The following is a 16588-nucleotide window of genomic DNA, read 5'->3' on the forward strand; positions in this document are numbered from 1 at the left end:
TGGATTATCATTTCAAGAGAAACGCACCCGACAGAATTCTCTGCCGTATGGATACACAAAACCAGCTGCGCTTTCTCGCTCTGTTCTCTCCGACAGCGAGTTAACAGACACACATCAGCGCCAACATAGCCCCGCCTCCCCTCACTCCCCAGGCTCTGGCAGTAATTCGTCACTAGTCTCAATGCTGTGTGTTAGCTACAGGTTAGCCAACAGAGCTAGCATGTCAAGTGCAGTGCCTCCGCGACCAGTTTAGGTAGAGAATGAAAACGGCAGGGGTGTTGTTTAGAAATACTTTGGATTTGAGGGAAATTACCAAAAAATTACCGAAATTACCCTCTACATTAGGGCTCGTCTTATACAGTTTTTTAATTTTTAATAATACAAATAATTTTTAATAATACCGTTTTTTAATTTACCGTTCAGCTGAACAACCAGCTTAGCGGTTGTTCAGCTGGTTCTATTTGCCGTTTATTGCTTTGTCTCGAAATGTTTCAAGGTGCTTGCTCCAGTAGTCTTCTCCTTGCTGCTACAGTAGACATTAAAGAAGTTGACATTAATGCACCCTGTTGTTCACCAAATGTGTGTATTCTTCTTAAAGGTAAACGTGGACAACGTAGACTACTTAACAAAAACAGAATAGGCTATAACCTATAATTTTCCATAAATGTAAATGTCAATTTTATATTTCTATTGAGTAGTGATTACTTTTGTACAGTAAATTGATGTCTTGACTTGAACCTTTTCTGTTATTGTTGTGCCTATTGACAATATTGTTAAGTTAAAAATACAAGGCAATGCATATTTAATCGTATGCCTATATTGCTGTAGTAGCCTAGGCTAGGCCTGGTGATCGTTTTTAGTTGTATCCTATAGTTTTGTTTATCCTATTTTATCCTACAGCAAGAACAGAAGGGATTTTGAAATTAAGATAGACGGGTCCAAAACGGACCCGGGCCAGAGTTCCGCGGCGGTTCCGCAGCGGATGTCTGTATACATTTGCGGGTCCGTAACGGACCCGCCACAGAGGTAAGGTTTTAATCGCGGATCCGGAGCGGATGCAGCACGGAGCCACTGCGGATCCGCGATCCGCCTTCGTAGCGGATCCGTCACTGAGGGCAAGTGGACGCCGATACGGGTCCGTTTCGCGGGTCCGTTCCGGAAGCCGCAATACCTCCGCAGCGGATCCGCCGCGGAGTCCTTTTGCTGTGTGGGGACAGTTGAAGAAACTTAAGGTTAAGAAATTAACCAAGGTTTTCTGATATATGAGTGAGGTATCTCACTATCGGACACGCCCCTCGCGCTGTCCCCCAGAAGCAATTTTACACTACGCCAGTCGTGACTGGCCAACAGACGTGACGTCTGCCTGCAGAGGAGGGACTCCCTCCTACTACATAAGTCCCGTCGTCACGTCATATCTTCAGTGTATTGGCAAAACACCTTCCTCGCTCCGGGCAACACCTTCCTCGCTCCGGGCGAGGAAGGTGTTGCCCGGAGCGAGGAAGTTGGATCAGTGAACAGGCATGTTCACTGATCCAACGCTCAAGACTGTGTGACACATATCTATTCCACTGAGACCCCCTGAAACAGTGCCCAGGATGCGGACATGCCGCGAGTCGAATGTGCGCGCAGGCCGATAGGTGGTTCCAAACCCACGCTATTATAAGCCATGGCTATAGCCTCCACGATCCAGTGTGATAAACGCTGCTTCGAGAGAGGCTTCCCCAGGTGTGACGTAGCATATGACACAAACAGCTGCTCCGATTTCCTGAATCCAGCCGTCCTCTCAACGTAGACGCGTAAAGCCCGCACCGGGCAGAGCGCATTCAGCCGCTCCTGCACCTGGGAGGAGGAAGGAGGAGAATGGAAAGCCAACAGCTCAATGGGGGGGTAACGCAGAGTCGAATACCTTGGGAACAAACGCAGGATTCGGCTTTAATAGAACCTTTGAGTTCCCCCGCAAAAACTGCATACACGTCGGGCTAACGGACAGCGCATGGATGTCACTCGTGCGTTTAGCCGAGGCCAACGCGAGCGTCTTAAACGAGAGCGTCTTAAGCTCTACCTGTCGTAAGGGCTCAAACGGTGGGCGTGAAATATATCTACAGTGCATCAAGCACTGTAGATAAATCCCACGGAGCAGCCAAGCTCCGCGACACCGGCCGAAGACGGCGTGCACCTTCATAAACCGGCAAACGATATGGTGCTGACCTGCCGATTTGTCCCCAAAACCTATGGGACAAGCTGATATAGCGGCCAAGTACACTTTGACCGTGGAGAAAGCCCGGCCTTTATCCAGCAAGCCCTGTAGAAATGGCAGAATAACAGGCACGGGACTCTGGAAAGCTATTTCCCCGGCTTTCGCGCATCAATCCTCGAACGCACACCATTTCCCGTCATATGCATAACGCGTAGAGGAAGCCCTGGCGCCCTGGATAGTCGTAATGACATTCCATGGGAGTCTAGCCGTCGTTAGGTTCATCCTTTCACGGGCCAGGCCCACAGAGCCATGCGCTCCGGATGAGGATGGAAGATTTCCCCATGCGCTTGCGTCAGGTGATCCCTGCTGAAGGCAGAGGCCAAGGCTGGCTGTATAGCAACTGGACTATTTCCGCCAACCAATATTTCCCCGGCCAACGGGGGGCTATAAGGATCAACACATGACCCTTCTCTCGCACTCTGGCGAGAGTAGGAATGATCAGTTCCAATGGGGGAAAAGCGTACAGGAGGCTGCGCGGCCACTCGTATGCCAAAGCATCCAGCCCAATCGGGGCGCTCCGACCGGTTAGGGAATCGAACAGAGGGCACTGAGTGTTCTCCTCTGATGCAAAGAGATCGACCTCTGCTCGACCGTATCTCTCCCATATCTGGTTCAAGACCACGACGTGGATTTTCCAGTCCTTGTAGCGAGGGTCGCCCCTGGACATTAAATTTGCTCCCCAGTTCCGCGCGCCCGGCACGTGTGTTGCTCTCAGCGACAACAGGTGGGTGTTGCCCCACATGCTCAGTCTGTGTGCCAACGTGTGCATTTGAGGGGAGCGTAGCCCCCCCTAACGGTTTATATACGCCACCACCGTGGTGTTGTCCGTACTGACTAGAACTTGTTGACCTCTCAGAGAGGGAAGAACTTAAGGCGCCAGTGACACCGCCTGAAGTTCCAGGCAGTTTATGTGAACAAACTGCATATGTGAGCTCCACGTGCCATTTACTGTTCTGCCCTCGTATACGGCTCCCCAGCCTGCCCGAGAGGCCGAAAGGACCTTCCTCGCCAGGACAGTTCCCATGGTAACGCCTGTAGTCAGAAAGGATGCGCGTCCCCAAGGGCGCAGCGCCGAGACGCACGCCATGGAGATCAAAACCCGGCGATGGCCACGGCACGTCGGGTTCAGTCTGAGTGATGCAACCCATCGCTGAACCGGCCTCATGGAGGCGGCCAAGTGGGACTACTACCAGCGCCGACGCCATCAGACCCAATAGTTTGAGGAACATTCTGAACTTCAACATCGTCCCCCTGCGAAAATGTGCCAGACAAGCCTGAAAGGCTTCCACTCTCTCCACGGATAGACGTGCTTTGAACGTCACTGAATCGAGGCACAAGCCTATGAACGTTATGCTTTGAGTAGGGACCAAAACACTATTTTTTTACGTTTATTGTGAAACCCAGGGATATTAGGTGCGATATGAGCACGCTGGTTTGCGCCTGAGCCTCCTGGGGCGACTGTGTGACTAGAAGCCAGTCGTCTATGTATGTTGCTAAAAGCATTCCCTTCAACCTGAGGGGCGGGATAGCAGCCTCAGTGCATTTCACAAACACCCGTGGACTTGAACGAAAGGCCGAACGGGAGAACCAAATATTCATACGTTACACCCTGGAAGACGAACCTGAGATATTTCCTGTAAAACATGAGCTTTCTCTCCACGGGCCTGCGACTGCAGTATCCTGTTCAAACGGGGAGGAGTGGATGCAAATTGGAGGCTGTAGCTGGCGGTTAGTTTTTATAACCCAATCTGACGCACCACATGCACGCCACTGTTGAGCCCGCCAGAATGGCCATGGTGGACTGCGCACCGGCGCTCACGCCCACCAGGCACCGTTTAATTACATTCTGTTCCTTTTTTATGTTTGTAATTTTTTATGTTTTCCGTCACCCCCCCCCCCCCCCCCCCACCGGGGGCTCAGGCCACTCGATGTTTAGCCTCGCAGCCACCTTCTTGCAGGCCTCGTGGAGGTCCATGCTGACGGCCGGGTTCAGGGAGAACCCTCCCACCATAGGCGACGCGGTGCTGGGGGAAAAGGAATCATCATCCTCGTCCTCGTCAGAGCCGAGGCTAATAGATTCCCCCCCCCGACTCAGAGTAACTGCCCTCGGCTTCGTCAGGCCCTACCAGCAGGCTAGCCTCGATAGCGTCGGGCTGTCAACTTCAGCGGCTGGGAAGCTTCGGTGAGGTCCACCTCCGATCCCCAGCTGGTGCCCAGTGGGGCACCGCGCGCAATGCTCTTAGGTGGCCGGGAATGCAAGGGCAGCCTTGGCATGTTCCAGCCCAAGGCAGCAAATGCAGGCGGTTTGGCTATCCGCTCCCAACATCTTGTTTTTTTTTTACTTTGTCGGAGGCTTCCCCGAGCCCTCGGTTAGGGTAGGTTCAACCTCTGACTGCATGGTCTCCGCTTTCCGCTTATGCCCAGCCGTTTGGCGACAGGTCAGCTTGGACACAGGATTGCAGCTGGTGTGGGTACTAGCAGCTAGTCTGGATACTAGCAGCTACTGTTTGGTGACAGTCTAGCTTTTAGCCTCACAGAGGTCAGATGTAGTGATGTAGGCTAGCGTTCGGTGACCGAGGGGATAGCTCGCTTCTAGGAGCGAGAAGAGGTTAAAGACTGAAGAGATGACGTGACGACGGGACTTATGTAGTAGGAGGGAGTCCCTCTGCAGGCAGACGTCATGTCTGTTGGCCATTCACGACTGGCGTAGTGTAAAATTGCTTCTGGGGGACAGCGCGAGGGGCGTGTCCCATAGTGAGATACCGAGCGAATATTGAAAGAAAATCTAGGGTTACGTGTTGAAAACATTGCCTTGCCTTGCGGTGGGTTTTTGTCACTCTGGCAGGTAGACAGACAAACGTCCGGCTGAAATCGAGACGCGACACCAGAGGGATGCTAACTCCAGTGACAATGATAAATGATGTGAATAAATGTGCGATAAATGTGCCAATTATATATTTTTTGCTTTTAACCCTTCATGATGTAAGCCCTTGATATAACCGTAACTAGCATCATTAATATGATCTAATTACACCTATAACTGAAAATGTTCTGTGAGGTGAAAACGATTTAGGTTCAACTAGTATTAGAAGTATTTGTACTTTTAGTTTCAGTTTTTAAAGGGACATTTTCTTGAACCCCTCCAGAGAAACACAGAAAACAAACAAAGAAAGACATCTGTAGTGGACATTAGCTATTCTCTGGGTGCACTCACACTAGGCCATCTGGCCGTGGCCGTTGGCCGTTTTCACACCTAACCGTGCTCAACTGGCCCCATTGTTCTCTGGCCTGCATTCACACTTGGCCGTCGCAACCATAGATATAGATATTTACTAGATGCCCTACGGCGGCGTCTAGAACGTCACCATAGGCCGCCATCTTACCACAGTAAAGCTTTCTGGTGGAATCTGTTAGCGGATTCCACCAGACGTAAGCGGACGTAAGTCAGTGATCTGCACAAACGCTAATGCAGCTTTTCTCTTCGAAAAACGACTTAATCGTGCAGCTTAGTTGTGTATCAGGGGTAGGCTACTAGCTAATCAGTAATTTTACATCGATGGGGAGGCAGAATTGCTATTTTCTATATAATTTAAGTTGAACATGATTAAACTGAAGTTGCACATGATTTCCAATCGGGTTTGTTTGTCTTACATTATGGATTCTACAGGAAATTGCTGACAAGTGAAGATGCCAGACTTTTGTGCAGACTACGGATGCGTTAATCTGCGAACTCTCGAAACGAGAACCCGTGGGATCACCTTTCACCTGTAGGATATTACAATATTATGACTTTTATTTTTAGGATAATCGTTAGTAACTTAGTGGAAGTATATACAATACAGGTCCTGTTACACAGGAACAGCGGGGCTATTATGACATAGTATTGCTAGATTGTTGTTGACACAAGGCTTTTTAGAATATGTTTGTTAACAATCACTGAATGGAATTTTAGAGACCTCTTTATTGTTTTTAGTGTGGTTAATCTTAAATACTGATTGAAAATGTTGACAATAATTAATATATCTGGGTGCATTTCTCACTTTTTTAAGTTTTCCAATAGCCAGAGCGATGAGGATAAAGTGGGAAATTGGTAGCATCATGCCTTCAGTGTGCATATTGTGTATAGTTCTCTGCAAACCTATGGTGGCATCATGCCTTCAGTGTGTCTTGAACAGCCGCAAAGGTTGCACATATTCTTATGCATTTTTAAGTATCTTTTACTTTAGTTTTTAATTTATTCCATTTTATTTTATTTTATCCTATTTTTAATTGATCTCTTATGTCCCTGCTTTTTTATATTGTGTTATATATATATCACTGTTTGTTCATTGTTATTGTCTTAATGTATGCACCTTATTCACCAAGCCAAATTCCTGGTTGGTGTAAAACCCTTCTTGGCAATTAAATCCTTTCTGATTCTGATTCTGATTATATTCATATTTTATTGTATTTGCCTAAATGCATACTTGACTGTAGATAGATTTGAGTGAAGTTACCAACACAATAGATTGCTGAGTTTTAGTAGCCCATATATTGATTTAACATAAATAACATGAATACCTTGTCCATGTGTGTATTTATTGCACCTATCTGTTCTGTTTAATGTTCATTTCATATGAGAACACATGGTTATAATTACATAAATACATTTCTGTACAGGGTGGGGATTTCAACATGCAGCCTTTCTTGACGTATATTTGTAAAGGCAAATCTTGTACCTATTTTAGAACATTATTCTATTTTTCTTAGAACCTAACAATTATTCATATGTATGTCGGTTGAAAATTGAGCAAGTTATGGTTATTTAAAAAGTACATGAATCACTACCAACACAATGTTATTGGTGAGCAGCTTACTGTGGTAAGATGGCCGCCAGTGGTGACGTTCGACTCCATTGGCCAGCACCGCGGACGAGGTATCTAGTTAATATATATACAGTATATCTATGGTCGCAACAGTGGCCTGGCTACTAGGGATGGGCAAAATGATTCTTTCAGTTCAGTTCACTATAAAATGTTTCTTTCAGTTCAGTTCACTATAACGATTCGTTTGTTTGATTTGTTCGTTTTGATTTGTTCGTTACGTCAGATTACGTCATTTGGTGACTGTCTGCCCCCCCCGCGAGACGGCCGTGAGCATAATTTAAACGACTTCTAGGCTCTAACCCCCGCGAAATTCAAGAAGATATAATATATAGTATAACCAAACGTCCCACCAATATTTATACCACTTGCTTACTCTCTATATTTCATTCATGGTTTTGCATTTATAATTTTATTTTACTTTACATTTAATAATAATTTAATAAATAAAAAATACGAACTGCAGTTTAATTTCTAATTTCTTAAATTGACGTAGAATGGAGCAAAGACTCCTGGGATTGGGAAATGTGTTTATCCAATAAACAGATGGAGGTCAAGTCTATTTTCGAAAAAATTTAGGGGGATATATGAGTGGCCCCACGTCGCATGGTATGACCCAAGATACGTCAGACCGAGAAAGGTCACATTCGACGGTACCGCCTTGTCATTTGTTTACCCAGGTGCCATTGCAACACCATTGCTACCTCTCATTGGCTGAATCTTTGAGAACGTTGTAGACTCAATCAATATAAGTCGCGGGGAGACGAAGCTCTGTTCGTTTGTATATTTTATTTACGTGACCATATTTTTGGTTTATGTTAAAAAAAAAGAATCAAAGAACCAGTTCTTCTTGTTTTGGGGAACCAGTTCTTGTCGTTCATGTTCGGGATTCGTTCGTTGTGAACGAATCGGTCGCGACCGACTCATCCCTACTGGCCACGGTAGGGACTCTCTCAATCGACGCCACTTCGCCCGGGGCGGCACTTTACGTCCTACGTCACTCGCTATGGGTGTGCATGTGTGCGCGTAGCCGTCAATCGCGATGGGTGTGCATGTGAGAAAGGTTTTGGCTTTTAGTGTCTATGGGTTGGTAATAACGGTTCTGATGATTTTTCTAATGGAAAAGTGGTCTTTTTTTCCATAATCTTTGTTCAGTGAACGCATAAACCCCTTTGTTAGTTAGCAGTTAAACAAAATGCGATCTCTTTGTTTACAGTTACCAACGACAAACGTTTAAAGACTGATAATTGGGGGTTCGATTCCCTAGTGATGCAAGGTTTTTTCTTTCATTTTGGACTGCACACACATCGCGAGTGACGGATACGCGCACAATGTACACTAGTGTTGGCTCATTCGTTCGCGAACCGGTTCGAATTAACAAGTCTTTAGGACGAACGAAGCAAACCGGTTCGTCTCTCTCGTTTGTTCGGTCGCCTCGTTCACCATTCGATTCACCGGAAACTCGACTGAACGAACAAACTGACGAACGATTCGCGAACGACTCCTCGTGGCGAACTGAATCACGCAAACTGGGTCACGGAAACAAATCATTAAATCCACCACTAATGTACACACATCACTGTCTTTACAATTTCTAGGCAACCGAAGTTTAAAGATTGTCAAGTGGTTAACTCTTGAATCACATGTACCAAGACCTGATGGGTTAGAGAACAACTCATTAACGCGGGGATAAGGGGTTTGATTCCTTAATGAAGCTAGCTTTTTTCTTTCATATTGGACTGGATGTTTGTATGCCATTTTGCGTAACTTGTAGTTTATGATGAAGAAAAGTTGCTGGGGTTAAGTTACTGGGTTGCTCAGAGACTTAGTTTGTGTTGTTTCGTCATGTTAATGTGATGGAAAATCTACATGTTATGTTCAGGGTCTTATAAAATGTAATTCTTAGTGTTTCATGTGATGTAATCTGGTTTCACATCCCGTTCTTGGAATCTTGCTATTCTGCAAGGTCTTCTAAAATGTAATTCTTAGTGTTTCATGTGATGTAATCTGGTTTCTCATTCCGTTTCCATGTTGTCTGTAGTTTGGTTTGGGCCTGTTTTACAGCCTCAACCACCTTTTGCCCTCTGAAGAAACTTCAAGCAATAGATTAACATCTGGTTAACCAAGGTTTTTGGTTTTATGGGGGGGACACCCCCTCCAGATGCCAACTGCCCTCAAGGATCCGATCTAAGTGTATAAAAGCTCCTGACTTTAGCTACTCAGTGGACTTGTCTGAGCGTACCTTCAGAGAATGAAGTAACACGCAAAGAGGAGCTCCCATCTGGGGCCTCAGATTATTGTAATGTATGCCTGTTATGTTGTTTCTTGATGCATGTTGTGATGTATCTTTGTTCGTACTTTTAATACAAATATATATAACCACTAATTGTCAACAGTATTGTGTGCTTTTTGCATCTAAATATCTCATCTGCTTAGACGCAATATCTGATATAGAAATTGCCTCGCTAGTAATAGTAAGTAATTTGTAGAAATATAGCCTATCATCACAGACTGTAGGAATGTCACCCACCCTCCATCACGAACGACACTGATGCTCGTAATCCTGCAGTGCACAGATCCCTGAGACAAACGGCTACGCGCACACATGCACACCCATAGCGAGTGACGTAGGACGTAAAGTCCCGCCCCGGGCGAAGTGGCGTCGATTTAGAGAGTCCCGGCCAGGGAAGGCTCTTGTACATGCGTCATCATCACGTCGTAACACGTCATCACCAAGCGTCCGCTGCATGGACCATAATAAAGTCTGCCGCTGTCACGTTAAAATTGTACCGGGGGGCAAAAATTGTTCCGGCCTACGTCATCAGTTGTCCGTTGCCAGGCCACGGACAATTGATTACGTAAGGGTTGTCCGTTGCGGGCAGGTTTCAATCGCACTCATGTTGCCGAAGACAAAATAATAAAATACAGATAACGGATCGCTAGATAACACTTGTTTTTACTTTATATTTGTATTGCATTTAATTGTTTAATCGAATTTAGCTAGTAAACTGAGTGTGTTTAATGTGTATCAGTCTAGCTAGCCTGTGTTAATTTAATTTCCTTAATTTAATTTAGAGAATAGATTATAGGTAATAGATAGATAGATAGATAATAGATAGATAGATGGGTAGATAGGTGAGCAGACATTTACTAACTGGTAAATGTTTTTTTTATTATTATTCACGTTATCCCCATAAAATGTAGCTATTACTGTGTAGGGAAATAGATAAATACAATGCAATACAATACAAATATAAAGTTAGGAATGCTAATAAATGTAATTTGTAAAATAAGTGTTATTTGTCTTGTCGCGCTCAATGAACGAGTTTGCGTCATTGATGATTGCGCGTCATTCGACGTGCAAGGGATGCAAATTATCGAGTAATTCATTAATCGATAGTTGTTTCATCTTATCGATCGATGATCGATTAATTGATAAGCGGCAATTCTTCTGAGAAGCTGAATTTCCTTCTGAATGTGACACATTTAGGTGGTAAGTTACTTTAAAATACTTCCACATATTGTGCATTTGGCGTCTTTGTCGTCATTAACCAACTTAAAGTGGCTCCATACTGCACTCCGTTTTGCCCTCTTCATCGTGTCAGTGTCCCGCTTTTCGTTTGTCTTGTCCTGCCGTGTTCCAATACCCGTACTCTCCGTACTTACTAGCCAAAATTTGAGTACGCAGTACTCCAATTCAGATCCGGCGAAAAGAAGTATACTTCAAGGACCCGGATGCCGTACTCAAAACGGGCTAATCGTGAAGTGTGGATCGAAGGACACTCCCCGTACTCAACGGCAGCCTTCTTAGCTACGTAGCAGAAGAGGTGGAGCCAGGCTGAGCCAAAGTCGGCGCATTTTCCACATAGCCTGCATTAATAGTCATTTTGTAGTTTTTATAGCTTTTTATAGCTGCTAGGCGTAAATAGTTCACCGTTCAAAGCGGGATGTTTATTGCGGGGGAGGAGCCACGGCGGCAGTCGTGATCGTAATTTCCGGTTAGTGCACCACGGAGTACTCGATTTGGAACAGCACTCGCATCTGAAAAATGAACGTAGCAGCCAGTGCGGATAGTATACTTCCTTTAAGTATACTCATGGAAGTACGGGTATTGGAACACGGCACTGCTTTGCTTGTGTTCCCGCTTGTGTTCCCGCGTGTGCGTCAAGTACGTCTGGCGTCAAGTGCGCCCTCACGTGGACGGTTGGGGAATTACGGGTTAAAATGCGATTAATTGCAAGTAATTTATTTTAATCGAGTAATCTCTTATCGACAATTAATCGATAATCGATTAATTGTTTGCATCCCTACGTGCAATCATCTGTTGCCAGGCAGGTTTGGAATGGATTATGATATGAAAACTTTATTTCAGACTCAAGTCCATGAATAGCACAAGTACAATACAAATACAATACAAAAATATAAAAAGTCAGTTAATATACAAACATTTCAGCCAGTGCACCCTCAGGCTGGAGGCATAACGAGCACAGCTCAGAGTGGGATTTACAGTTTCATAAATTTAAACATGAGATTTCTTAAAAGTGCATGGAATGTGCTCACTCCTGCAGTGACAAACATCTGGCTGGCACTGCCCCCTCTGGGTATTTTTTAAAAGGATGCGCATATTATCATTGTACGCAACTCTCAGCCTCTGCATGCTAGATTTCTTGTAGCTTGACCATAATTGAGCGCAGGGCTACCTTCACCTCTGTTGAACAAAAGCTGAACTTGCGTGCATTTTATCCTTCTAGACACATCTAGAATATTGCCAGACAGTTGGAACGCAGGGAAATTGAGCCTTTTATCCTGCTTGGTTCTACATATTAAAACAGCACTCTTGCTAGCATTATATTTAATGTCATGTTTTAATCCATACTCAGTGCAGATATTAAGGAGTTGCTGTAGTCCAGCACTACTTGGGCTCATAATGACCAGATCGTCTGCATACATAAGGTGGTTCACCAACATCTCACCAGTCATACACCCTGTGTTACAGGCTCTCAATTGCATGGACAAATCATTGACATACAAGTTGAATAAAATTTCTCCAAAGGGTGCTGATATACTACCTCCTCATTTAATCTGCATCTTCTGGTGAGCATACCAGTAGATCAGAAGCCTTACAATATACCCAGGCACGCCCCTTTGTGTTAGCTTCATGAACAGTTTCCTGTGGTTAACTCTATCAAATGCTTTGGAGGCATCGATAAAGCACATAAGGACAGATTAATTTTTGGCCCTGTACAGGTTCACTATTTCCTTGAGTGCAGATATACACATGTCTGTCCCATGCTTTGGTTTAAAACCAAACTGATTGTCACAAGAAGAAAGATACCCAGTTATTCTATCAAGTAGGATTCTTTCCACAACTTTTGATAGAATGCTTGCTAGCGCTATTGGCCTATAATTATGCATGCAACTTACTCTCCCAGCTTTGTCCTTAAGCACTGGGACCAGCAAGATGGATAACATTGAATCCGGTACTATGCCATGGATCATAAAACCAGTGAGACTGAGAGCTAGGAGAGGACCAGACTTCAAAAGCCTTGGATCTGTAACTTATGAATGTTCTGCAACATCAACTGGCACACTTTTGTTTTGGCACATTTTGTCCTGTTTTAAATGTTTTGTCAGAAAGATGTTGACATATTTCCATACACTGTCACGCTAAAGCAGACAGTGTGAACAACTAATTTGAAGCGAGTCGTGGTATGCGGCCGTGTGAGTGAATGAACCACAGATTACCAAGCACATGCAGACAGTTCCCCGTCCACGAAGTAAACACGTCAAGCTCCGTGGTCTCTACGAACCAAAACGAATTTGAGCTAAGCCGAGTTTGGGTCGGCTGAGCTATGCCGGAATTGGGTCGGCAGCTCAGGAGGTAGAGCAGTTGTCTTGTAACCGAAAGGTTGCTAGTTCAATCCCCAGCTCCTCCCACTCTCTATGGGCAAGAGGAATAATACGGAGGAATAATACGTTGTGCAAAGGAATAATGCACGCATAATAATGCAAATTAATAATGCACGGAACAAACGTGTCACTTCAATGCTGTTTAATTGAGGATAGACAGCTGACAAATTACCATTTAGCTTTTATCCAAAGCAACTTACAATAAGTCATTTGACATAAGAAGTGAAACAATATATTGCTGTAAGTGACATATATAATGATAATGACAGCTGTGTTTTCTGTTTTGTGTTCAATAGTTAATGAGTGCATCAAGAAATGGAAGGGTCTCAGGGACACCTACAGGAAGAATAGGAAAAAGGAAAAGGAAAGGAGTGGTGGTGCAGGGGCAGGTGGAGGGAAGCCATGGAAGTATGCCCGCATAATGGCCTTCATAGATCCATTCATGGAAGACCGCCATAGCCAGACCAACATGGCAGGGCCAGTGAGTGAGAGTGAGGAGGACACAGACCAGGCAGCACCAGGGAGAGCAACGGTCGAGGACCAGGATGCACCGGTAGATAATCAGGAGCACCAGGGAGAGCACCGGTTGAGGACCAGGAGGCACCAGGGAGAGCACAGGCCGCTGACCAGCTAGCACCACAGGCCGAGGAGCAGGCAGCAGGAAAGAGCAGGAGAAAGACAGGACGAGGCAGAGACCAGACTCGTGATGCTCTTGATGCGGAGAGGCTCATCACAGCTATAGAGGCTGTTAGCAATCGAGTAGTGAGTCAGAGTCCTCCAGAGGACTCTGACTCACTATTCTTTCGAAGCCTCCAAGAGGATTTCAAAAAGCTGTCTCTTAAGACTAGAGAGGGTCTAAAGTAACTAATCGACAAGACAAGGGATAAATGACAAGGGATGTATCTTTTGTCTTTTATCCCTCTATTCCCCACTATTCACGGAGCCTGAGGTGAATAATTGTTAATTGAATAATCTAAGATAGATAGATAGCCTAGTCAAGTCTTTATTAATACCATACGACAAAAATCGTCGGGAATCCATTTAGGTGGTTCGGCCCACACAGGACAGTAGAAGACCACAGAGAACAAGTCTGACTGGACATACACACAATACATCACATTAAAACTAGACACGCGTTGATAGAAAGATAGACAGATAGGCCTAGATAGATATATATGTTCCATTATTTGCCTTGCGGAGCCAACCAGTCCTGTGCACGTATGCAAATTAGACATGTGCGCCAATGTTTATTTGTTTTGAGTGCGACGAATGAGTGAAGATCATGATTTGCAGATGCAGATCAGTGAAACAAATTTAAACTAGCCTACTACAGCACGCAGGGTTTTTTGTTCTCGGTTGTAATTAGCCTACATTTTAGCATTTAGAGTTTTTTTATATTGGGGGGAATGACTGTCCGACTTGTTGTCGAAGCACTTTAACCAACAAGCAAAACCGTCTCGGCAATATGGCCAAAGTGTATGGGAGTTCACTCTTTGATATGGCTGTCTGTACTAAAAGCCTACGGCTCCTTTAAATGCGTCTGCATAATTGAATTGTACGTCATGAGCGACTTGAGCGACCAAAGCGAACAGAAATATTTGCAGCGAAACTTTGTGAGCGACCAAAGCCGCTCCTGGTGTGGACGTACGGTAACTGCTCCTGACGAGCTGGCTGTCGCCTTGCATGGTTGACTCTGCCGTCGGTGTGTCAATGTGTGTATTAACTGATGGAAGTCGCTTTGGATAAAAGCGTCTGCTAAATGCCCTAAATGTAAATGTAATATGTTTGCTGCCATAGAGTATAGAAGACAATTTCCACATACACTTAAGGAAATGGGAGAAATAAACCTTATTCATATGCACCACTTATGGACCCTTATAACTGCCATTTAGATATTTCAAATAATAAACCTACTGACTATTTTTCAACTTTAACCAATCTTTTTGACAACCACAAAAAAACATAACTTTATCAGTTCTTTGTTATTAGCATCGGCGCCCTAATAGTCCATTGAACACCCCCGAGAGTGATGGTGCGCTCCAGGGAGAGAGGAATACTAGGAATACTAGGGACCGTTATGGTCCTTGGGGACTTTACAAAGGGCAACTCAACTCACCAACACCGCAAATATAACATCCACTGAACGCTTGCAGGAGCCACTCACCGAAACACGAGTTGATGAAGCCGTACCACATGCACCCGTGCCTCCCGTACAGCCAGTGCGCGTGCAGACTGGACGCAAAGCTGAGCGTTGTGCCGAACACGCACACGAGCATGTCGCTCACGCTGATGTTAAGCAGCAGCATGTTGACGGGCGTGCGCAGCGTCTTGAACTTGCAGAACAGCACGAGCACCACCAGATTGTTGAGGAAGCCGAACACCATGATGGAGCCCAGGAACACGGAGACAACCGTGTGCCCGGTGCGCGTCAGCAGCTCCTGCGGCCGGTCGCTCCACTCCTGCTCGAGCGACCTCAGCAGGTCCTCGTCGCTCGCGTTCCCCACGTCGGAGAACATTCTGGTTGTTATCTTTTGTTTTTGTTTGTTGTTCCTTATGTCAGAGAGCCGCGCGCTTCATCTCGGCGTCATCAGCTGCATCGTTGGCTGTTCCGTGTCATTACGGATGGGGCGCGCGAGCCGTCTCGACATGGCGCGCGGGGTGTTGCTGATCCCATTGTTTCGGATCCCCGTGAAGTCCTTATGTCACTTTTTGTGTTTTGGAGCAAAAAAAACCTCTTTGGTTTAAAAGCGGTACTACCTGGTCGATTACAGGCGTTGTTGGTAGCAGCACAATATATGATTTCACTCCGTGACTTAAAACACATTGAAATAGCACAGAGTGACTAATGACTCAATCAAGTGTTAAGTGTAAAGGTCCAAAGTGTCTCGCTTCTGTCCAGAGGAGAGAGTCGTGCCGAGGAACAGTTCGTTCGCCATTACCACGTTCAGACGGACTACCTGAACGGACGAGGCGTCTCCGGCTAACGGTTTATATGCAGCCTCTCCAGAGGCGTGCGTAGGCCTATATGACGCATGTGCATGTCAGGATTTTCTTTTTTTTACCCCCGAGGACTGCGGGCGTGCATCCACCAGCATTGCATCTCTCTCTCTCTCTCTCTCTCTCTCTCTCTCTCTCTCTCTCTCTCTCTCTCTCTCTCTCTCTCTCTCTCTCTCTCTCTCTCTCTCTCTCTCTCTCTCTCTCTCTCTCTCTCTCTCTCTCTCTCTCTCTCTCTCTCTCTCTCTCTCTCTCTCTCTCTCTCTCTCTCTCTCTCTCTCTCTCTCTCTCTCTCTCTCTCTCTCTCTCTCTCTCTCTCTCTCTCTCTCTCTCTCTCGTGCGGCTGCCTGTCAGACTGCTTGTATTCGGACGTGAAATAATGAGGTCCGATTGATTGTGGATGCATGGCCAACGACACGTCGAGTCGTATTGACAAAGCTCTTAAATTGTGATGAAGACGTCACTAGGCTGTTTCATTCGATGCTAAAGTCCCGGATATTATTTAATTAGCCCCGAATCTTAGTTATTTATTTATTTATTAGCTTGCTTTACACTAGAAACAAAC

The 16588-nt window shown here is 45.4% G+C and overlaps 1 protein-coding gene across 1 annotated transcript in view; it reads right to left on the minus strand.

The window, feature by feature from the left end:
* The window catches only part of tmtops2a (teleost multiple tissue opsin 2a), a 57712-nt gene extending 41711 nt beyond the window's left edge, over nt 1-16001 (minus strand). Inside the window, exon 1 of the mRNA XM_056588375.1 lies at nt 15194-16001. Coding sequence (XP_056444350.1) covers nt 15194-15545 — 352 coding nt within the window. The 5' untranslated portion in view covers nt 15546-16001. The remainder of the gene's footprint in view (nt 1-15193) is intronic.
* Between the last annotated feature and the right edge of the window lie 587 nt (nt 16002-16588).

The sequence above is a fragment of the Gadus chalcogrammus genome, chromosome 4, assembly GCF_026213295.1.
Source record: "Gadus chalcogrammus isolate NIFS_2021 chromosome 4, NIFS_Gcha_1.0, whole genome shotgun sequence".
NCBI classification, from domain to species: domain Eukaryota; kingdom Metazoa; phylum Chordata; class Actinopteri; order Gadiformes; family Gadidae; genus Gadus; species Gadus chalcogrammus.